Source organism: Pantherophis guttatus, chromosome 3, assembly GCF_059756535.1.
Source record: "Pantherophis guttatus breed Tessera chromosome 3, ASM5975653v1, whole genome shotgun sequence".
In the NCBI taxonomy this organism is placed as follows: domain Eukaryota; kingdom Metazoa; phylum Chordata; class Lepidosauria; order Squamata; family Colubridae; genus Pantherophis; species Pantherophis guttatus.
Window position 1 is genome coordinate 212,156,829 of NC_142065.1, and position 24,183 is coordinate 212,181,011.

The window sequence follows — 24,183 nt, forward strand, 5'->3', positions numbered from 1 at the left end:
AATTACGAGTCGGTGGCCAAGTGTTTCAATTTTGATCATGTGTCTGTGAGGAGGCTGCAACGGTTGTAAGTGTGAAAAATGCTCATCGGTCACTTTTTTTCAGTTCCGTTGCGACTTTGAATGGTCACTAAACAAACTGTTGTAAGTCAAGAACCTAGTCTGACTAGGTGGCTCAGTGGCTGAGACACTGAGCTTGTCGATCAGTGTCACTGCATTTTTGTATTTACCAGATGAACTCATATTTTTGGACTCTAAGACTTTCCGTAGCTTGCCAAGTTTCTTATCAGTAAGCTAACTACGCATGTCCGCATTCTTTCATTCTTTCTTCTCTTTCTTTGTTCTCTTGCCAAGAGGTCCGGCCACAGAGAGGTGGCCGGCAGGAACGTTGTCAAAATGTAATTATTTAGATAGTGAGATGTTTTATTTTCCTTATAACAAATAAATGAGTTTTTTCTTAGAAAAATATATCTCCGGGTTTATTTCTTGCAAAAGTATGCTTCAAGGGAAAAGTCTCGATCCATGTCTCTAAATCAAGGTGCGATTACCCAAAAGCAGAATGGGATTAATTAGCACCCTGACAATCAGAAAGGTTGGCAGTTCGGCGGTTCGAATCCCTAGTACAGGTTTTCCTGCGTGAGCAGGGGGTTGGACTAGATGACCTCCAAGGTCCCTTCCAACTTTATTACTGTTAACTCCCTATACTCATGAAGGCTGGTTTGAGGTGCAGGTCACCATCTGACAGATTTTGTATGTTGCAATAGGATTTGTATCTGCAAACAGCAGGGTGGTATAATTGTCCTGTGGGTCCAAAGAATTGCAGTTATCTCTGGGCTGCTAATTGTATTTTATTTCCCTTTTTGTATTGTCTTAACTCAACACTTTTAATTGTTTTTATGATTGTTTGCTGCCCATGGTTACTGGTTTGAGTTGGATGGCCGTACAAATGGAGGACCAGAGTTGACATGATAGTAGGATATGAGGGGTTGCCACAAAGAGGAGTGGGTCAATTTATTCTCCAAAGCTCCAGAAGGCAGGACAAGAAGCAATAGATGGAAACTAAACAAGGAGAGAAGCAACCTGGAATTAAGGAGAAACTTCCTAACAGTGAGGATAATTAACCAGTGAATGTCTCGCCTCCAGAAGTTGTGGGTGCTCCATCACTGGAGGCTTTTAAGAAGAGGCTGGAGAACTGTCTGAAATGGCATAGGTTCTCCTGCTTTAGCAGAGGGTTGAGCTAGAAGACCTTCAAGATCCCTTCCAACGCTCTTATTCTGTTAATTAATAAGTGGGACATCTTGCCTTCAGAAGTTGTGGGTGCTCCAACACTAGAGGTTTCAAGAAGAGATTGGACAGTCATTTGTCTGAAAGGGCCTTCTACTTCAGTAGTAGTTGGACTAGAAGACTTTCGAGGTCTCTTCCAGTTCTGTTACAGGTAGTCTTCGACTTACAACCACAACTGAGCCCAACATTTCTATTCTTTAAGTGAGACATTTGTTAAGTGAGACCCCAGGATGCTGTGACTGTCATAAATACGAGTCAGTTGCCAAGTGTCTGAATTTTAATCACATGATCATGGGACACTGAATCTGGCTTCCACATTGACTTTGCTTGTCAGACGGTCGCCAAAAGGGAATCATATGACCTTGGGACAAAGCCACGGTCATAAGTATGAACCATTTGCCAAGCATCTGAATTTTGTAAAAGTAGTTTTTATTGAATATAAATATTAAAAAAGACATACGTAACATATACACAACAACCATTTATACAACATATACACAAAAAGAGTGTAATTTCTTCTTAAGCATTTTTTCAGACGTTCTACAATTCTACTTATGATATATTCCTTCACCTCTCCTTAATCTAATAACATTTTTATTATATATATATATTTAAATCGGTAATATTTCCCCTATATTTTTTGTATATTTCTGATTTTTAACCAATTATACCAATTATTCCATATTTTATAATAGTCTGATTCTTCTCTTTCTTGTAATTCTTTGGTTAACCTATCCATTTCAGCGCATTCTAAAATTTTCCCTATTACTTCTGTTGCCAAGCATCTGAATTTTGATCACGTGGATGCTGCAACCAATAGTTGTTAAGTGTGAAAAATGTCACATTTTTCAGTGCTGTTGTTATTTTGAATTGCTCACTAAACACAAACGATTTATTTATTGCTTCGCTATATATGCCGCCCTTCTCCGGAGACTCAGGGCGGCTTACAATGTGTAAAGCAATAGCCTTCATACTTTTGTATATACCTGCTTAGTAGGGCTTTTGGCTGTTGCAAGTTGAGGACTATCAGTATTCTGTTTAAATAAATCCAGCTCTTCCTTTTTTTCTCGGTTCTTGCTGTTGTGATTCTTTTGCTCCACTTCTGTCCTCACTTTGCTTGCTTTGTTGCTTCTTCACAGAGACCGATGACTCCGCCGTCTTTGTGGTGGGCACGGTGATTTATCGCAACCTGGCTGGGATCCTGGGCCTTCAGAGGTAAAGTGGATATAAATATATATATATTTCATATACATCCATGAAGATGGAGAGAGGTGGTGAAAAAAGATGGTGTGATGACCTGGGGCAAGGCACAAGGGCAACACAATCAGCTGATAGTTCAAATTGCCCCTTTATCATTCTAACTTTCCCCCAAGCACTCCCGCATTGATGGCAAGTCCCAGAGCAAAGTGATCACACACACACACATCTCCAGCAGCTTCTGGCTGCAAGTAGTCCAGCAAAAACGCTGTGAGCACAACAGCTGCAAAGTAAGAAATCCAGCGGGGCAAGGGAATAAGTCAATGAGTCCAGGAAGCAAAGGGACAAGGCAATTAATCCAGGAAGCAAGAAATAAAGCAAGAAGTCCAGGAAACTCCAAACGTCGGCAATGGCATACAAAACTCCATGAATTCAGTGTTTGTTCCCAACAAATGCCCCTCCCTACTCTCTATGCTCCCTATGCTCTCCTTAAAGCTCAATCCCCAGGTGTGCCTTGTGAAGAGGGGCGGGGCACTTCTCTCCTGAGTCATTGGGTCAGCCTGCGCTGTTCCTGCCTTCTCTCCAATTGTTCTGTCCCCGTCTCACACACGCACACCAGCAGTCGACCAAGAGTTAAAATAAACCAGCAGACAAGAATTTCCTTTGATAATAAAATTGGCAGCAACCCAGTGGCTGCTTGCCAAAAGTTTTTACTTACAAAGGGAGGTTTATCTCCTCCGACTGAAACATCAAAGTAAGCCCATAAAAGCCAAAGAATAGTCAAGTCCAGTCCAAAAATCAATCCAAGCAGAGCATATAACAAAGTTCCAGAAATGCAGAATGACTTGCTAGCTTTCAGTTTTGTCCGTCACAAAGCCTGAATGGCCACCACACCCCCTTTTATCCCCTGTGGGGTGTGGTCCAGTGACTCAGCTTAATCTCTGGCATGCCTCCTTCTCTGCTGCACGTGCTTGTTTTGCCAACGTTGTCGGGGATCCAGCCAAGACTTATCTCCGTCGCTGTCTAACTGCGGCTGCTCGGAAGTGCCTTGCTCCTGGCCTATCTCTTGGCCTTCGGAAGACACCTGAGGCATTGCCAGAGAGGAGGGTCCTGGAGAGGGAGGCCTTGCCAACTCCTCTCCTTCACTTTCGGAGTCTTCTCCCTCTGATAAGACAGGCTCGGGAGTCAGAGTCACAACACCAATCTCCATGCTCGGGGATCAGGAGGGGGTGGTCCTTGCTCATTGCCTGAGCTCTGTCGATCCTTATGTTCACTGCTTGCCCTCTCTTGGTCATTCTGCCCCCGTTCCTCCCTGCCTACAAGCCATCCCAATCCTGAAAAGCCCTGGCCTAACTTAGCCTGCTCCTCCCCACATTTCTCCGAAGCCAACGAAGCCACCCCCTCGATCTCCATTGGCTCCAGCTCCAGCTCAGATTCAATTTCTGAGGGCATGACAGATGGTCTGTTGCTGTGTTTGGAATCTCCTCAATGAGAGCTGACCATGACTTTGATCTTCCACTTTTGACCTCCTGAATTTAGTTTTGGCATATGGATTGTAGCTAATAGGAGAATAAACCTGGCCTTCTGGGCTAGCTAAATCAAGAATCATATGTTTGCAGGGATCAATTTGTCGAGGAATTTGCACAGCAGCTGTCCAGATGCAGTCGGAGACACCGACACAAACTTATAGCCTTATATATAAATATAGTTAACATTTAAATTTACAACAGTCTTTGCCATCATCCAGAAAAGGAAGAACGTAAGATAATCAGGAACACAGGAACATGAGGTAACTCTAAAACTGTATACAGAACACACAGACGAAAAAGGCGGGAAAATTTATTGAAGGTCTTTATTGTATTCCTGGCATTGTTGCCTTTACTTTCTGTCAGGGAATTGCGCAGCAGCAGCTATCCAGATGAAGTTGGAGACACTGACACAAACTTGTAGCCTTTTATATAAATATAAATGTAGTTAACATTTAAATTTACAGCAATCTTTGTCATTATCCAGAAAGAAAGAAAAATACACAAAGATAGTCAGGAACACAGGAACATCGTGAGGTAAATTAAACAGTATACAGAGCACACAGAAGAAAAAGGCGGGAAAAAAGGAAACACCCCCTTTATACTTACAGCAACCAATCGTAACGTAGATTACCTCATGCATGAGTCAGCATTCCCTAACTAATCAACTACAATAGTGTGTTCTGTGTTTCACTTTCTTCTCCTTGTTGAGGAGCTTTTCAAATGCCTTTTGTTGACCACAACAGAGTATTTAATATATTGGGTTTTGGGCCTAATCAAGAAAAGCTCATATTATCTTCTAAACTACCAACCTAGGAGAACCATTGGCAGCTTTGAATAAGAGTTTGGTTAGCTACTCCCTCACAGAAAAGTGTTTCTCAACCTTGATGACTCTAAAATGAGTGGACTTCAATTCCCAGAATTTCCCAGCCAGCCATCGCTGGCTGGGGAATTCTGGGAGTTGATGTCCACCAATGTTAAAGCCACTAAGGTTGAGAAAAGTTGTCAAAAATTTCTCCCCATCAATGCTTTTCTTCTATCTGGATGCATTTTAACCACATCATAAGGACATCAAGCCTGAGAGGACGTCTCTGTGGAAAATTAACACATCCTTTGCTTTTTCTTCATTGGCACATCGTACTTCACTGCACTGCAGTAGCTGTTTCAGCAATGACTTGCTGACTCAGATGTACTGAGCCTATAGATCCAAAAGGGCCTTCGGAGAGATCTAAAACCTCATTCCACAGCAGAGGGTTGGAAACTCTTGCTTTTTTCAGTCAGAGCAGGGAATCCACAGTGCATCTCTAAAAGCCGATCCAGCGATCCCAAAGGGATCTGCAGATCCCAGTCCAATAAAACTACAGCTGCCTCTATTTTTTTTGCAGACTTCAGCAGGGGGTTATTGTCTACAGGTATCATGAGAATGAAACGGGAATCATAGCTGAAATCTTTTGTTTGATTCTCACTACAAATCCGTTAACTACCTCGTGTCCTCCTCTCAGCTGGAAAGCAGAGATTGATTTAAAAAAAAGGACCACTACCAAGCAATTGTAAATTCCAGGTCTCCGATCAATAGGTGGAGTTGTTTATAGACATGGGGATTTTACTGTACAGTTCCTGATTTTCCAGCCTGCATGCATAGTGAATTTACTATATGGTTGACTTCCCCAAAGGGATACTAGAAGTTCGTTTTCTTTTCTCAGCTGCAAGAAGAAATAAAGATGGTTGGCGTGAGAGACCAGCAAAGAAATAATGAATCTTAGGGAAGGAGACAGTGATGAAGTTGGACAATTATCAAGAAGTCCTAGGCTGCATTAATGAGAGGGATAGAATCAAGACCACATGAAGTTGTTGATAGCACTTTAGAAGGCCTTGGTAAGGCCACACATGGAATACTGCATCTGGTTTTGGTCACCATGATGTAAAAAAAGATGTTGAGACTCTAGAAAGAATGCAGGGAAGAGCAACAAAGATAATTAGGGAACTGGAGGCTAAAACAGGAAGAATGGTTGTAGGAATTGGGTATGTCTTTGTTGTTGTTGTTAGTTGCGAAGTCATGTCCGACCCATCGCAACCCCATGGACAACGTTCCTCCAGGCCTTCCTGTCCTCTACCATCCTCTGGAGTCCATTTAAGCTCACGCCAACTGCTTCAGTGTCTCCAGCCAGCCACCTCATTCTCTGCCGTCCACTACTTCTTTTGCCCTCAGTCTTTCCCAGCATTAGGCTCCTCTCCAGGGAGTCCTTCCTTCTCATTAGGTGGCCAAAGGATTTGAGTTTCCTCTTCAGGATCTGGCCTTCTAAAGAGCAGTCAGGGTTGATCTCCTCTAGGACTGACCGGTTTGGTCACCTTGCAGTCTTAAGGGACTCGCAGGCGTCTTCTCCAGCACCAGAATTCAAAGGCCTCCATTCTTTGGCGCTCAGCCTTCCTTACGGTCCAACTTTCACAGCCATCCATTGCAACTGGGAAAACCATCGCCTTGATTATACGCACTTTTGTTGGCAGGGTGATGTCTCTGCTTTTTAGTAGGCTGTCTAGATTTGCCATAGCTTTCCTCCCCAGGAGCAAGCGTCTTTTAATTTCTTGGCTGCAGTCCCCATCTGCGGTGATCTTGGAGCCCAGGAAAATAAAATCTGTCACTACCTCCATTTCTTCCCCATTTATTTGCCAGGAATTGAGGGGGCCGGATACCATCATGTTAGTTTTCATAATGTTGAGTTTCAAGCCAACTTTTGCACTCTTCTTCTTCACCCGCATCAAGAGGCTCTTTGGTTCCTCTTCGCTTTCTGCCATTATGGGTATGTCTAGTCTAATGAAAAGAAGGACTAGGGGTGACATGATAGCAGTGTTACAATGTCTTAGGGGCTGCCCCAGAGAAGAGGGGGTCAGCCTTTTCTCCAAAGCACCTGAAGGCAGGACAAGAAGCAACGGATGGAAACTAATCAAGGAGAGAAGCAACCTAGAACTAAGGAGGAATTTCCTGGAAGTGAGAACAATTAACCAGTGGAACAACTTGACTCCAAAAGTTGTGGCTGCTCCATCACTGAAGGTTTTTAAGAAGAGATTGGACAACAATTTGTCTTTTTCCTGCTTGAGCAGGGGTTTGGACTAGAAGTCCTCCAAGGTCCCTTCCAACTCTGTTATTCTGTAGTCAGTCAACTAATTGTATTTTCAGTAGCAAGCTAGACATTGGAATAGAACAGCTAGAAATGAAAGCTAGACATTGGAATAGAAGAAGAGAGAGTTAAAAAGTAACTAAAGTTAAATTGTAGGCTGGTAAATGGTTATTAAGAGTACGGGTAGTCCTTGACTTACAACCCATTCATTTAGTGACCGTTCAAAGTTGCAACGGCACTGAAAAAAGTGACTTACGGCCATTTTTCACACTTACGACCATTGCAGCATCTCCATGGTCAGATGATCCGAATTCGGACGCTTGGCAACTGACTCATGTTTATGACTCATGTTGCAGTGTCCCGGGGTCAAGTGATCCCTTTTGCGACCTTCCGACAAACCAAGTCAATGGGGGAAAGCCAGACTCATTTAATGACCTTGTTACTCATTTTACAACTTCACCTTAACAACTGTGGCAGGAAAGGTCATAAAATCGAGCAAAGCTCACTTAACCAATGTCTCACTTAGCAACATAAATTTTGGGCTCAGTTGTGGTTGTCTGTTGAGGACCACTTGTATCATGGGCTGCAAGAAGAAGGAGAAGTTATTCAGTTCGGAGCCAATCAAGACTTGTCTGGTCCTTGGAGATGGCAATCATCCAGCAAAAGTTCACATACTTTGGGTACGTGATGTGGGCAGCTGATGGTCTGGAAAAGAAAGTGAGCGAAGCAAAAAGACATCAAGGGTGGAAGGACGAAATGACATCTTGGCGTGTGTAGCAGGATGAGCTACACATGATGCTGGAGACAAGCTGAGATGGAGAACATTGGACTATAAACTCCACAAGAGCCCAGATCTAACTGAGTGCCACTGCACTGGCTGGTCTCTCTTGTTTTTGGTCAAGATGAACACCCAACGTGAAGAAACGTTCATTTTTGAGCCCATGCATCTGCAGACTTTGACAAAGCTGTTTCCGTGGAACATTTAATATGGAATTTGCCTAGAATTTTAGTGTCTTTCTTTCTTTAACGTATCTCTAAGTTGCTTTGAATGACAAAGATCCCATCAAGTCAATTTGCAGGATTAAAATCAATAAGATGAGGATGTTAGCAAGGTTAATAGTCCCCATGTCAGGGCATTTATTAATCCCATGTTTGGCTCTGGGACTAATTACCCTGGTTTAAAGGAGGAGATGAATCGAGGCTTATTCCAAGTTGCAATATTCTGAAAAGAAACGCGAAGGAAGGTTTCTAATAAAACTCATTTATTTGTTATAAAGAAAATAAAACACCTCACTAACTAAGAAAAGTTAATTGCTACATTTTTGAAAATAATTCTTGCCGGCTATGTCAGCCGGACCTTGCTGGAAAGAGAACAAAGGAAGAGTGTGAGAGCAAGTGAAGGAATGTGGGTGGATACGGAAACACGTAGCTTACTGATAAGAAGTTGGCAAAGCTACGGAGAGTCTGACAGTCCAGAAATGATGAGTTCAGCTGGCAAATAAAATAACGCAGTGACACCCCAATTAAAATCTCCCTGAATCTTCCTTTCCTTTCCTTTCCTTTCCTTTCCTTTCCTTTCCTTTCCTTTCCTTTCCTTTCCTTTCCTTTCCTTTCCTTTCCTTTCTTCCTTCCTTCCTCCTTTCCTTTCCTTTCCTTTCCTTTCCTTTCCTTTCCTTTCCTTTCCTTTCCTTTCCTTCCTTCCTTCCCTTCCCTCTCCTCTCCTCTCCTCTCCTCTTCTCCCCTCCCCTCCCCCTCCCCTCCTCTTTTCCCCTCCCCTCCCTCCCCTCATCTTTCTTTCTTTCTTTCTTTCTTTCTTTCTTTCTTTCTTCTTTCTTTCTTTCTTTCTTTCTTTCTTTCTTTCTTTTCCTTCCTTCCTTCCTTCCTTCCTTCCTTCCTTCCTTCCTTCCTTCCTTCCTCCTCCTCCTCCTCCTCCTCCTCTCTTTAACAATATAGTGGAGACTTTACCACTCAGCTCGGGCATTCAAAAGGATCATTAAATCCTTGTTAATGATCCCTTTTCCTTATTGTTAAAAACGGTGTATTTTGTTTTTTATAATTAATTTTTCATCACTGACAGACTGAATGCTATCTGTACAATTTCTTTGTCCGCTTACTGATATTATACCTTTGCATCATTCTTTATTTCCTTTTATTTCCTCTTTTTTTTAAAAAAAAATATTAAATCTCTAAAAACCAGGCGCACACAAATGTGATTTCAGGTTACTAATTGCGATCTTTGAGGGTTTTTAAAAAGCTAGCTGTGGGGGAATCTGAGAAATCCAATTTATAAGGCATTTCATAAGCATGAATCTTTCTTCTTAATGGTCTCCAAGAGAGGCTCAGAGGGATGATCTTAAATTAATGATAGTGATGATATTAAATGAGAGTGATGGTATTAAAATAATAATAATATGCACGTTGCTCAGCAGTGCATATCTACTGTTGCTCAGCATGAGTAGAGATAGTTTAAAAATCAGCAGGTTGAAGCACACAATTTTGGAAAGTGTAAACAGCACACTATGATATTTTGATCTGATTTTCTGTAAGCATAATACATTTCAGGACTGTAAGACACTCCAAAACATCCAGTTTTAGTTGCCATGATTTAAAAAAAAGATGTGGAGACTCTAGAAAGAGTGCAGAGAAGAGCAACAAAGATGATTAGGAGACTGGAGGCTAAAACATATGAAGAACAGTTGCAGGAACTGGGCATGGCTGGTCTAGAGAAAAGAAGGACTAGGGGTGACATGATAGCAGTGTTTCAAAATCTCAGGGGCTGCCACAAAGAAGAAAGGATCCTGTTCTTGGAAGCACTGAACTGAACAAGAAGCAACGGATGGAAACTAATCAAGGAGAGAAGCAACCTAGAACTAAGGAGAAATTTCCTGACAGTGAGAACAATTAATCAGTGGAACGGCTTTGCTTTCGGGAAGTTGTAGGTCCTCCAACTCTGGAAGTTTTTAAGACGAGATTGGACAACCATTTGTCTGAAATGATCCTATTTGATCATCTGCTCTTAAAGCCTCCAATGATGGAGCCCCCACAACTTCTGGAGGCAAGTCGATTAATTGCTCTCACTGTTAGGACATTCCTCCTTAGTTCTAGGCTGATTTTCCCCTTGATTAGTTTCAGAGTAAGAATCACAAAGTTGGAAGGGTCATTGGAGGTCTTCTAGTCCAACCTCCTGCTCAAGCAAAAGACCTGTACTTTTCTGGATCAATGGTTTCCATCCATTGCTTCTTGTTCTGTCCTCAGATGATTTGGAGAATTGGTTGATCCCCTTTTCTTTGTGACACCCCTTACGTATCGGAACACTGTCATCCCCTAGTCTTCTTTTCAGTTGACATCTGTCCATTATGCGGAAAAAGGAGGTAAAAATTCTTTGAAGGAATCACTCAACGGACTGTTCTTCTGTTGACCTCTCTGAATACTCTTCCATCTTCCATCATTTATCTGTTTCCTTCCTTCTCTCTAGGAATACCACAGTACTCAATTCGCGCATCATCTCCGTGACTGTCAAGCCAGAACCTCAATCCCTGGTCGCCATGATGGAAATCGAATTCTCCCATTTGTATAATGTAAGTCATCGTTCCTGCCTTGGGACCACTTAGAAGGGAAGGATTTTGGGTGGGAATAGAACTTAGAACTGAAATGAATTTTTCTCTCTCGGTTGAATATTTTGCTGAGGACAAAGAAAGAGGGCCCTGATCATGAAGTTACGACATCTTGTTATTCTGTGACTTCAATGTTCTTCCTCTTCTTCCTCATCCTCCTCCTCTTCCTTCCTGCAAAATCCACTCCCTTTCATCACTGATGATGTTACCTAGTTGGGTCATGAAACATCTGCAAGGAAACTACCGAGCTCAGAGAGCACCAAGGACCTCAGTCCTTCTTCTCCTCCTCCTCCTCCTCCTCTTCTTCTTCCTCTTCTTCTTCTTCTTCCTCCTCCTCCTCTTGCAAGCCCCACTCCCTTCTAGCACTGAGTGTGTTACCTAGTTGGGTCATGAAACATCTGCAAAGAAACAACCGAGCTCAGAGAACACAAAACAGCCCAACCATGAGCTACAAATATTATCTTCTATGGCTTCCCAGGTCTCTCTAGAATAGTGCTGATCTCAAGTAAACACCTACTGCACATTTTCCATTTGCCTATCCTGGATAGATACCTTTTTTAAAAAAAAATCAGGAGGGAGCCACAGTCTTTATGGTGTCCTGGAATCCATGAATAACGTCTATTTTTTCATTCGAGCAGAGCATCTGAGCTTGTGTACCGCTACCCTTGATTCCTAACTGTGTTTCCCCTGGTGTAGAAGCTGACACATCCCATCCCATCATTTACCTCTTACCCCCCTCAGAGAGGACTCGCAACTTGGGCGTCCTCCTGGACTCACGGCTGTCGTTGGATGATCATATGACGGCCGTAGCCAGGGGGGCCTTTTATCAGGTTCGCCTGATCTCCCAGTTGCGTCCCTTTCTGGATCGGGATGCCTTGCGCACAGTCACCCACACCCTCGTCACTTTCTGTCTGGACTATTGCAGTGCTCTCTACATGGGGCTCCCCTTGAGAAGCACCCAGAGGCTCCAACTGGTCCAGAATGCAGCTGCGCGAGTGACAATGGGGGCGACTCGTAGCTCCCATGTAACACCTCTCTTGCGTGAGCTGCACTGGCTCCCGGTGGTTTTCCGGGTGCATTTCAAGGTGTTGGTTACCACCTTTAACATGCTCTATGGCTTAGGGCCTGGATATTTACAGGACCACCTGCTGCCACTGACTGCCTCCCACCGACCGATACGCTCCCACAGAGAGGGCCTCCTCAGGGTGCCATTGGTCAAACAATGTCGACTGGTGACTCCCAGGGGAAGAGCCTTCTCTGTGGGGGCCCCGGCCCTATGGAATGAACTGCCCCCGGACATACGAAGGATCCCCGACCTCCGTGCCTTCCGTTGTGCGCTGAAGACCCTGTTATTCCAGCAAGCCGGTCTGATGGGACAATAATTTTAATTGGGTTTTAAATATGGGTTTTAATATGGTTTTATAAGGGTTTTAGAATGGGAATTTTAAATTTGGCCAAAATTGAATTATTTTAATATGGTTTTTAAATTTGTCTTGTATATTGTTTTATTATGGCTGTTCACCGCCCTGAGTTCTTCGGGAGAAGGGCGGTATAAAAATATAATAAAATAAATAAATAAATAAATAAATAAATAAATAAATAAATAAATAAATAAATAAATAAATAAATAAATTTGAATTTTGTCAGGAGGAGATGTCAAAATGTAGGCTTTTTAGGCAAATTGGAGGACACACATCCACAAACACGGATTAAGGGACTGCCTGATTGATACGAGCATCACTCTGTGGATTGCACTCCGATTTATTCTTTTATCTCCTTTTTTCTCTCCAATCAGGGGACCACAAATCAAACCTGCATTGTCTGGGATGAAGCTGATGTGTAAGTCAAGTGGGTTTGTTTGTTTGTTTGTTTGTTTGTTTCTGATTGAAAAAAAGCACAAATGTATTTGCTGGGGTGGCTGGCAAGAACTGCATTTGGAGGAAATGGAAGCTGGTCAGATGTGGTCTTGGCCATTCAGTTCCATCCGTGTTGATTTGGAGTGATGGTCCCTGGCTAATGTAACATCGCCGTATGCCAGGCGTCCCCAACTCCCGGTCCGCGGCCTGATGCAAGGCTGTGGTCCGTTGGAAACCAGTCCATGCAAGCCTCTGACGAGCATGCAATGCTGCATTTCTTAAAGGTGTACATGCATGCAAGACCATCCCTTCCCTCCACACCTCCATGACAGAGCCGAAAAGTTTGGGGACCACTGCCGCACACTAAATAAATTGCCTGATGGTCTTTCCCCCTTTATTTTTGTCCGTAGCTATTTGGGGATGTATTTGCAAAAAAAAAAACCTCTAACCCACAAATCCTATTCAAGCATTCCTCAAGGTTGACTCAGCCTTCCACCTTTCCGAGGTGGGTAAAATGAGGACCCAGATTGTTGGGGGCAGTATATGCTGACTCTGTAAACCGCTTAGAGAGGGCTGTAAAAGCATTGTGAAGCGGTATATAAGTCTAAGTGCTATTGCTATTCCTCCAGATTTTGGAGCGCAAAATGAAGTTGAAAAAAAAAATAAAATAAACATAGACACATCCGCCAAGCTTCCGTCCTATATTAACGCAGTGTGATAGCATGGGAAAGAAATAGCAAGAGGTGAATACAGATGTTGGGAAATAAATCTGGTATTTACTTATTTTATTTTGTTTAGAAGAGTCTAGGAAATACATTAGGCCCATAACATGGAGAGGCTCTTCCTTATGAACGTAGATCAGGGGGGAAAAAAAATGTTCAACAGCTTTTGTGGCTATTTTCTTTTGGAGAGCGAGAGACAGACTACCTATTGAGTTCAGCTTCCGAATTTGCATCATTTTTAAAAAGGTTGATGAAGCTTTCAGCAAAGGTTCCGCCTAAAATTACAGACGCTGTTCACTGATTTTGTGAGTGGAATGCCACCTGTCTGAATTCTTCCTTTTCCTTTGTATGTGTGGAACGTGTGTATTAATATATACTGTAGGTAGAAAGAATTAGAATTATTAGAATTCATTATTGGCCAAGTGTGATTGGACAGAGAAGGAATTTGTCTTTGGTGCATATGCTCTCAGTGTACATAAAAGAAAAGATACATCCATCAAGAATCATAAGGTACAACACTTAATGATAGTCATAGGGAACAAATAAGCAATCAAATCATACTAGGAAACAATTAGATAGATGGATAGATGGATAGATGGATAGATGGATAGATAGATAGATAGATAGATAGATAGATAGATAGATAGATAGATAGATAGATAGATAGAATTCTTTATTGGCCAAATGTGATTGGACACCCAAGGAATTTGTCTTTGGTGCATACGCTCTCAGTGTACATAGAAAGAAAAGATACATTTGTCAAGAATCATAAGGTACAACACTTAATGATAGTCATAGAGAACAAATAAGCAATCAAATCCAGTAGGAGAAGGGCGGTATAAAAATCTAAAATCTAATAAAATAAATAATATTAGGAAACAGTCAATAAAAATCGTAAGGATACAGCAATACGTTACAGTGATACCAGGGGTGGGTTCTACTTACCTTTACTACCAGTTCTCATCATGTCCGCACATGCGCATGTGCGGAAGCTTCTGCATATGCACAGATCGCCTACGATGACATCCGGGTCAGTGGGCGGAGCCTCCCGTCGGTTTTACTACCGGTTCTTGCGAACTGGTCTGAACCAGGGGCAACAACCACTGAGTCATACAGTCATAAGTGGGAGGAGATGGGTGATGGAAACGATGAGAAGATTAATAGTAGTGCAGACTTAGTGAATAGTTTGACAGTGTTGAGGGAATTATTTGTTTAGCAGAGTAATGGCATTCGTGAAAAAACTGTCCTTGTGTCTAGTTGTTCTGGTGTGCAGTAGCGTCGTTTTGAGGGTAGGAGCTGAAACAATTTATGTCCAGGATGCGAGGGGGTCTGTAAAAAAACACATTTCCATCATAAACTCATCTGCATTTAGATAGATACTTAAGCTGCATAGTTACGTATGGCTTTTCTATTTTTTTCCCCCTTTTGATTGAACAAACCCGGTCTGTGCTAATGGTTAATTTCTCCTCAATCACACGTCCCAATGTTTACACTTGAGTTGGACGTGCCAAAAAGGAACCACCGAGGGCTGGGTGAACTGGTGCAATAAAAAAAACAGGCTTCTTGGAAACACGAAAGAGATCGTTGTCGATTTCAGAAAAGGCAAGGCACAGCCACACACTCCTGTGTGGGTTTATGATTCACCTGTGGTGGTGGTTATCTTAGCAGCATCAAGTTTCTGGGTGTGCAGCTGACGAGTAGGCTGACTTGGTCGCTCAACAGTGAGACCCTGGTGAAGCGGGCACAGCCGTGCCTGCCTTTTCGGCGTCACATGAGAAAAGTACACGTTTATTTATTTATTTATTTATTGGTTCGATTTATATGCCGCCCTTCTCCGGAGACTCAGGGCGGCTTACAATGCTTTTAAGCAATAGCCTGCATACTTTTGTATATACCTGCTTAGTAGGGCTTTCGCCCCCCCCCAAAGCGGTGTTCTTTTTTTTTTATATACAAAGTAAGTTTATTGCCCCCACAATCCAGGTCCTCATTTTACCTACCTTAGAAAGGATGGAAGGCTGAGTCAACCTTGAGCCTGGTGAGATTTGAACTTGCAGTAATTGCAGGCAGCTGGTGCTAATTAACAGCGCTTTAGTCTGCTGCGCCACCAAGGCTCTAATGTTCCTTGTCCTGTCCTTACCACTTCCTATAGAGCTGTGATGGCGAACCTATGACACGCGTGCCAGAGGTGGCACGCAGAGCCCTCTCTGATGGCACGCGAGCTGTTGCCCCACTTCAGCTCCGCTGGTCTTTGGGTCGCTGCTGCGCATGTGGTGGGGGCGGGGCACATGCATGCATTTTGGGGGTTCGGGCATGCACGTGCACCAGGGGTGAAATCTACTTACCTTCCTTATTGGTTCGGAAGTGCACGTGCTGCGCACACACGCTCGCCTCACTCACTCATGCACGCACATCACATCCGCGCACAGACCCTCTGTGCATGCATAAAACCTTCTGCGCGTGCGCAGAGGGTAAGAAACACATTACTTCCTGGTTAAAATGAGGAAGTAATGACACCCAGGCGGGTGGGCAGAGTCTCGCACCGCCATCGTTACCAGTTCTCCAAACCACCTGCTACAATTGCTACTGGATCGCGCGACCCAGTCTGAACCGGGAGCATTTCACCCCTGACGTGCACGCTCTTTGGGCACTCGGTCTGGAAAAGGTTAGCCATCACTGCTATAGAGGGATGATCGAGAGCATCCTGTCATATTGCATTACAGTCTGGTTTGGAAGCATTACTCCTTCAGATGGGAAGGCAGTGGAGAGTTTAGTTTAGTTTAGTTTTATTAAATTTGTATACCGCCCTACTCCCGAAGGACTCAGGGCGGTGAACAGGCACAGGATAAAATACAGAAATACAAAAGTTAAAAACAATTTAAAACCAAATTAAATAATTTAGCCCACGACAATTAAAATCCCAATAAATTTAAAACAAATTAAAATTTCAATTTAAAATTTAAAAGAAAGGGGAGAAAAATTAGGCCAGGCCGGCTTGCTGGAATAAGAGGGTCTTAAGAGCACGGCGGAAGGTGCGCAGATCTGGGATCCTCCGTATCTCCGGGGGGAGCTCGTTCCAGATTGTAGGTGCCCCCACAGAGAAGGCCCTCCCCCTGGGGGCCGCCAGTCGACACTGCTTGGCTGATGGCACCCGGAGGAGCCCCTCTCTATGAGAGTGTACCGGCCGGTGGGAGGCTGTTTGTGGTAGTAGGCGGTCCCGTAAATAACCAGGTCCTAAGCCATGGAGCGCTTTAAAGGTGGTGACCAAAACCTTGAAGCGCACACGGAAGACCACCGGGAGCCAGTGCAGCTTGCGCAGGAGAGGTGTTACACAGGAGCGCCATATTGCTCCATAACCACCCGCGCGGCCACACTCTGCTCCAGTTGGAGCCTCCGAGTGCTCCTCAAGGGGAGCCCCATGTAGAGAGCATTACAATAGTAATGCGGGAGGTGACGAGGGCATGAGTGACTATGTGTAGGGAGTCCCGATCCAGAAAGGGACGAGAGAGTGGTGAAGACAGCGGAAAAGATCATTGGCAGTTCACTCCCCTCTATCCAGGACATGGCATGTAAGTGATGCTTGAGCAGGGTCCGTAGGATTGTCTGGGATGCTAAACATATAAAGAACAGTTGCTGGAATTGGGTATGTCTAGTTTAATGACAAGAAGGACTAGGGGTGACATGATAACAGTGTTCCAGTATCTCAGGGGTTGCCACAAAGAAGCTCTTCTCCAAAGCTCTTCTCTTCTTTGTGGCAGCCCCTCAAATTTTGGAAGACTGCTATCATCTCACCTCAAGTCCTTCACTTCATTAGACTGGACATAACCAGTTCCCTCAATCATTCATCATATGGTTAATCGTTGACCAAAGAAAATATTGGGTAAACTTCAACCAATCTCTGCCTCTCTCTAAGCCCAAGATACTTTACAAGAGGCCCTTGACTTATGAGCTTAGCCACTGTTCAAAATTGCAACGAAATCCAAAAAAAAAAACAAAAAACTCTGAATGGATGAGAAAGAGAAAAGGGTGGTCTCTGGTTGACAGTGAAACCTGTCTATCCCCATTTCTCCTTTCTAAACCTCCCCTTCCCAGTTTTCCCTTTTTCATGTTCTGAATTTCTCACAATGCCAGAGAAGAGCTGGCTGGCTTGGGCAATTCCATGTGCCAACATGGCCTATGGCTTCATGGAGCCACTTTGTCTGTGCCTGGGAGGAGGAGGGGGGAAGGAGGAGGAGATTGAGGAAGAGGAAGAGAGGAGGAGGAGAAAGGGAGGCAGAAGGGGAGGAGGAAGGGGAGGAAAGGAGGAGAAAAGGGAGGAGGTGGAGGAAGGAAAGGAGGAAAGGAGGAGGAGGAAAGGGAGGAGGAAGATAGGAGGAGGAGGAGGAGAAAGGGAGGCAGAAGGGGAGGGGGAAGGGGAGGAGGAGGAGGAAAGGAGGAGGTGGAGGAAGGAAAGGAGGAAAGGAGGAGGGGAAAAGGGAGGAGGAAGATAGGAGGAGGAGGAGGAGGAGAAAGGGAGGCAGAAGGGGAGGGGGAAGGGGAGGAGGAGGAGGAAAGGAGGAGGTGGAAGAAGGAAAGGAGGAAAGGAGGAGGGGAAAAGGGAGGAGGAAGATAGGAGGAGGAGGAGGAGAAAGGGAGGCAGAAGGGGAGGGGGAAGAGGAGGAGGAGGAGGAAAGGAGGATGTGAAGGAAGGAAAGGAGGAAAGGAGGAGGGGGAAAGGGAGGAAAAAGATAGGAAGAGGAGGAGGAGGAGGAGGAGAAAGGGAAACAGAAGGGGTGGAGGGAGGGAGGAGGGAGGGAGTAGGAAGAGGAGAAAGGGAGGCAGAAGGCGAGGAGGAGAAAGGGAGGCGGAGGGAGAAGAGGACATGGCTTTCAGCTCCTACAACTCTTCCTTGACCCCCACCTCCCCCACTACCTTTCACCCACCCACCCACACTCCTCCTTCCAAAAAGAGTCTGCCTGTGTGTGTGTGTGTTTTTGTGTGTGTGTGTGTGTTGTTGAGTCCATTCAGAAAGCTCCCATTTCCCAATTGTGTTTGGCTCCAGTTGTGTCGCGGCCAAAGGGGCCTCTCTACAGGTTTCCATGCTTACCAGTCGCACAAATCTCTTCGGTGCTCAGCCCTGAAAGTTTAATCGACTCTACAGGGAGGGGGGGAGAGTTGTGAAGAGGGAGAGCAAGGAAGGGAGGGGGGGGGAATGGAAAACCGAGAGCGGAATTCCCGGAATTAAAAAAAACAGAGAAGGCCACCGATCCTGAATCCCCAATGAGATACTTCCAAGACAGCCAGGGGCAGAGGAGACCATCACACACCCTGAACAGGAGTCAGTTCAGAAAGTTGGTAAAGTTGGTATAACGTTCCTCAGTTCCTCTGTCCTCCAGCCCTGGGATTGGGCAGGTGTAGGAAGAAACTACAAGCAGAGATTTGTGGTTGACAGGGCAGATGAAGCATTCTTTAGGGTTTGTGGATTGCACATTATGTTGCTACCGGTTCGCCCTGCGTGCGTGCCCATGCGCCTGCCTTCCGCACAGGCATCGGGCCTTCCGCGCATGCGCCCTGCCTCAAAAACATCCCTAAATAGGACGGCATAGAGCCGGGGCAGGTGGGGGCGGAGGGGCATCCGCGATTTCCATTACCGATTCAGGCGAACTGGTCCGAACCGGCTGAATACGATCTCTGGTTCTAGCAGAAGCTACAAGCCATGATTTTGGATTGACAGGACTGATGAAATATTCTTTAGGATCTGAAGGGGGAGGTGTAGGGAAAACCCACAAGCTGAGATTTCAGATAAAGCTTTCGTTAGGGTTTGAATGGGAGGCTGTAGGGAACAATTACAAGCTGAGATTTGTGGTTGAAAGGAGAGATAAAGCGTTCTTTGGGGTTTGAATGGGAGGCGGTAGGAACTTTGGTATAGATGGATGGATAATCGAATAAGGGAAAGATAAGAGATAGTGTAAATACCAGAACGAATAGGTAAATAAGGAGGCACTATAACAAAAGAATGAATTTAATCTGTATAGAAAATACCACTGTCTAACCGATTTTATTTGTATTGTAATGTTTTTATGTTTTGTTTTATGTTTTATTAAATTTATATACCGCCCTACTCCCGAAGGACTCAGGGCGGTGAACAGGCACAGAATAAAATACATAAATACAAAAGTTAGAAACAATTTAAAACCAAATTAAATAATTTAGCCCAAGACAATTTAAAAACCCCATAATTTAGAACAAATTAAAATTTCAGTTTAAAAAATTAAAAAGAAAGGGGAGAAAATTAGGCCAGGCCGGCTTGCTGGAATAGGAGGGTCTTAAGAGCACGACGAAACGTGCGCAGATCCGGGATCCTCCGTATCTCTGGGGGGAGCTTGTTCCAGATAGTAGGAGCCCCCACAGAGAAGGCCCTCCCCCTGGGGGCCGCCAGTCGACACTGCTTGGCTGACGGCACCCGGAGGAGACCCTCTCTATGAGAGCGTACCGGCCGGTGGGAGGCTGTTTGTGGTAGTAGGCGGTCCCGTAAATAACTAATTTATTTACTATAAATAAATTAGCTTATTTATAGTAAATGTAATGTAATGTAATGTAATATAATAAAATTTATATATTAAAAAATCATTCTTTAGGGTCGGAAGCAGTGGTGAAATCCAAATTTTTTTACTAGTGGTTCTGTGGGCGTGGCTTGGTGGGCATGGCAGGGGAAGGATACTGCAAAATCCCCATTCTCTCCCCACTCTGGGGCCAGCCAGAGGTGGCATTTAATGGTTCTCCAAACTACTCAAAATTTCCGCTACCGGTTCTCCAGAACCTGCTGGATTTCACCGCTGGTCTGAAGGGATGCTTTTGGGGAGTGGATCTCTGGGCAAACGGGAACAGCCTCCTAGAGTTGACTTGATCCACTCATTGTAGGAACTAAAGCCAGTGAGGATTACAAGAAGGACGTTGTTTTGAGATCAGGACACAGGTGACTTTGAGCTCAACAAGCTGGGTTTTGGGGTTTGCCAGGCAGGGTTCTTCCTCCATAAAAGGCATCAGGTGATGGGAGTGGAAGAGAGCAGAATAATTTGCTGGATATTTTTACACAGAATCTATCTCTAATGTTGATGTGATATCCTCGTGCACTGAGGTCTGTTATATGCTCTTGATTGTGGGGTGCTCCTCTTTGAGCTTGGTTATTTTCTTACAGATGTTTCATTACCCAACTAGGTAACATTTAACTAAGTAAAAAGAGCCTTGATGGTACAGTGGTCTAAGCACCCTGTTATTAACACAGCTGCCTGCAATTACTGCAGGTTCGGATCTCATCAGGCTCAAGGTTGACTCAGCCTTCCATCCTTTCTAAGGTAGGTAAATTGAGGACCCAGTTTGTGGGGGCAATAAGCTGACTTTGTATAAATATACAAAAGGATGAAGGCTATTGCTTAACGCATTGTAAGCCGCCCTGAGTCTCCGGAGAAGGGCGGCATATAAATCAAATTTAAAAAAAAAAAACAACCATCATCAGTATTAGAAAGGAGTGGGATTTGCAGGGAGGAGGAGGAGGAGGAGGAGGAGGAGGAGGAGGAGGAGGACGACGACTGTGCGATTCTTGGTGCTCTCTGAGCTTGGTTGTTTCCTTACAGACATTTCATGACCAGTCAAGGTAGTATCATCAGTGCTAGTGCGTGTTGAGCTCACTTTGTGTTTATATACAGTAGTGTGCCCTGCCAGTGTTGATGGAGGTTTGAAGCTTGTATGGCCAATCTGGCAATTTTTTAAAAAAAAAATATTTACACTTCATTGCTGATCTTCCCACGGCCTTGCCAGAATCAGAATGAAACAGATTTTTGAGGGTTGCAATTCTTTAGCACTCTCATCGCAAGTCAAAACCCATCTGCCTTTACCCAGTTCTTTCCAGGAACTAAACTCAGCAGAGGCTTCTCCAACGTGATAAAATACAAGCCAGGAAGGAAGGAAGGGAAAAGGAAGGAAGGAAGGAAGGAAGGAAGGAAGGAAGGAAGGAAGGAGGGAGGGAGGGAGGGAGGGAGGGAGGGAGGAAGGAAGGAAGGAAGGAAGGAAGGAAGGAAGGAAGGAAGGAAGGAAGGAAGGAAGGAAGGATGGATACTGGGTGAGGAGGAACAAGGAATAAGAGCCTTGGTGGCTCAGCAGACTAAAGTGCTGTTAACTAGCACCAGCTGCCTGCAATTACTGCGAGTTCAATTCTCACCAGGCTCAAGGTTGACTCAGCCTTCCATCTTTTCGAGGTAGGTAAAATGAGGACCCGGATTGTGGGGGCAATAAGCTGACTTTGTATAAAAAAAGAACACCGCTTAGGGGGCCCCGAAAGCCCTAATAAGCAGGTATGTACAAATGTATGAAGGCTGTTGCTTAACGCATTGTAAGCCGCCCTGAGTCTCCGGAGAAGGGCGGCATATAAATTGAACTAATAAATAATAAAATAAAGGGAAAGGAAGGGAAGGGAAGGGAAAGAAGGAAGGCAGGAAGGAGGTATGTGTGAGGAAGGAAGGAAGGAAAGAAGGATACTGGGTGAGGAGGAACAAGTGGGGAAAGGGAAGGGAAAGAAGGAAGGCAGGAAGGAGGTATGTGGAAGGAAGGAAGGAAGGAAGGAAGGAAGGAAGGAAGGAAGGAAGGAAGGAAGGAAGGAAGGATACTGGGTGAGGAAGAATGAGGGAGGGAGGGAGGGAGCCAGGTGGGGAATTATGGGAGTTGAAGTCCACACATCTTAAAGTTGCCAAGTTTGGACCCTCCTGCTTTAGGGAACTATGGAGGAAAATGTTTCCTGGATGTTTTCCCAAGAAAGTGGAACAAATGCTATTTTGCTCTCCATCTCCTTTTAATTAGAAATTTCCTCCTCCTAACTTGAACCCGGCCCGTATTTCTTGAGCCCCTGCCCTGCTCTGCCACCCAACCCAGCTTTGCAACGGAGTGGAAGGAAGGCAACTTTGACACTCGATGTCGCTTTTTTTGCAGTCCATAAACGTGGAGATAAGGATGGGGATTATCTCCTTTTGATCCTGATTGATGAAGCAGAGAAGGGAGACCATAAATGGCTAGATCTTATTTCCCACCAAGATGGATTTTCCCGTGCTTTTTATCCCTCCTCTGCCAATTACCGGAAGGCAGAGCTATCAATGGCCCGCTGAATGCTTTTGGTCTCCGCGTTTATTATTATTTCTCTTTGTTTGTGGACCGTTTTTGCTAAGCCCGGGTCTGATTCTATTGCATCTCGGCTGAGAGCGCGGTGCGTTTGTCTAGAACGGGTCGGAAGAGAAATTGTCGGGAGGCAGGGGTCTTTGACACAAATGCATACAAATGGGCTTATTAATGTTTCTTAATTGCTTATTGGGGGAGAAGGCAGAGATTTGGGCTGCTTTGGGAGATGGGTGTCATCTCTCAGGCTAGTTGGGTCGAGACAAGCTAAGAAAGATTTGAAAAGGAGGCCAGCCAGCAAAGGGGAAATTTTAAATTTTAACAAGAGGGAGGGAGGGAGGGAGGGAGAATGAGAGAAAGACAAAGAAGAGACAGAGGAACAAAGAATGAGAGAGAATGAGAGAGAGAATGAAAAAGTGTGGGAGAGAGAAATGAGAGAGAGAGAGAGAGAATGAGAATTAGAGAAAGAGAGAAAGAATGAGAGAGAGAATGAAAAAGTGTGGGAGAGAGAAATGAGAGAGAGAAAGAGAATGAGAATTAGAGAAAGAGAGAAAAAATGAGAGAGAATGAGAATGAGAGAGAAAGAGGGAGAATGAGAGAAAGAATGAGAGACAGAGAGGAACAAAGAATGAGAGGGAAAGAGAGAGAATGAAAGTGTGTGAGAGAGAATGAGAGAGAGAATGAGAGAGAGAGCGAATGAGAATTAGAGAAAGAGAGAAAGAATGAGAGAATGAGAATGAGAGAGAATGAGAGAGAGTGAGAGTGAAGGGGAGAATGAGAGAAAGAATGAGAGATAGAGTGGAACAAAGAATGAGGGAGAGAGAATTAAAAAGTGAGTGTGAGAGAAAATGAGAGAGAGAAATGAGAGAGAGAGAGAATGAAAGGGAGAATGAGAGAAAGAGAATAAGAGAGAATGAGAATGAAAAGGAATGAGAGAAAGTGAAAGAATGAGGGAGGGAGGGAGAGAAAGAGAGAGAATGAAAGAGAGAAAGAATGAGATACAGAATAAAAAATGATGAGAGAGAGGGGGAGAATGAGGGAGAGAGATAAAAGTTGGAATTAAAAAAAGTCGAATCAAACCCATGTTATTTTTTCCCCTAATAATCTTCACTGACCCCAGTTCCTTTTCAAACCACCTTTAATTTTAATCTCAGAGGTTAGATATAAGAGTGGGTAGAACCCACCAAGATATTTGGGTCAATGAAATGAATGAACATCCTCACCGCAAATTGCGATTGTGCCTTCCCAACAACTTCTCATAGACCCAAAGCTGCTTTTTCAAGAGGCAACGGGATTCTCTGGATTTTCTTTGAAGACATTTTGCTTCTCATCCAAGAAGCTCAGAGCTGAAGAAGCTTCTTGGGTGAGAAGTGAAACATCTTCAAAGAAAAAACATAAAGTCCAGCTGCCTCTTGAAAAAAGCATCTTTCGGGCAACCATGACCTGGATGACTGAGAATCTCCATAGACATCTTCTCATAGTGTTGTGGAATCACACAACACAGAAGTCCCATGGATGCCCTGTTGTGATACACAAAACAATGCAACATGCTCTATGAGGAGCTACCCTTGAAAAGTATCTGAAGTGACCCGCATTGTTCTCAACAAGCCTAGATTTGTGCATGGGTCATATGTCTTGTGAGAACTGCATTGGCTGCCAATTTGCTTCCGGGTAAAATTCAAAGTCCTGATTGTCACCTCTAAAGCCCTACATGGTCTGGGCCCAAATTATTT

The 24,183-nt window shown here is 44.3% G+C and overlaps 1 protein-coding gene across 8 annotated transcripts in view; it reads left to right on the top strand.

Annotated features, from left to right (window-relative positions):
* ADGRB1 (adhesion G protein-coupled receptor B1) overlaps positions 1-24,183 on the top strand; it is a 387,137-nt gene that overhangs the window by 242,858 nt on the left and 120,096 nt on the right. For all 8 annotated transcript variants that reach the window (XM_087890962.1, XM_087890963.1, XM_087890966.1 and 5 more), the window contains 3 exons: positions 2,421-2,496; positions 10,596-10,698; positions 12,530-12,573. In XM_087890962.1, coding sequence (XP_087747088.1) covers positions 2,421-2,496; positions 10,596-10,698; positions 12,530-12,573 — 223 coding nt within the window. The remainder of the gene's footprint in view (positions 1-2,420; positions 2,497-10,595; positions 10,699-12,529; positions 12,574-24,183) is intronic.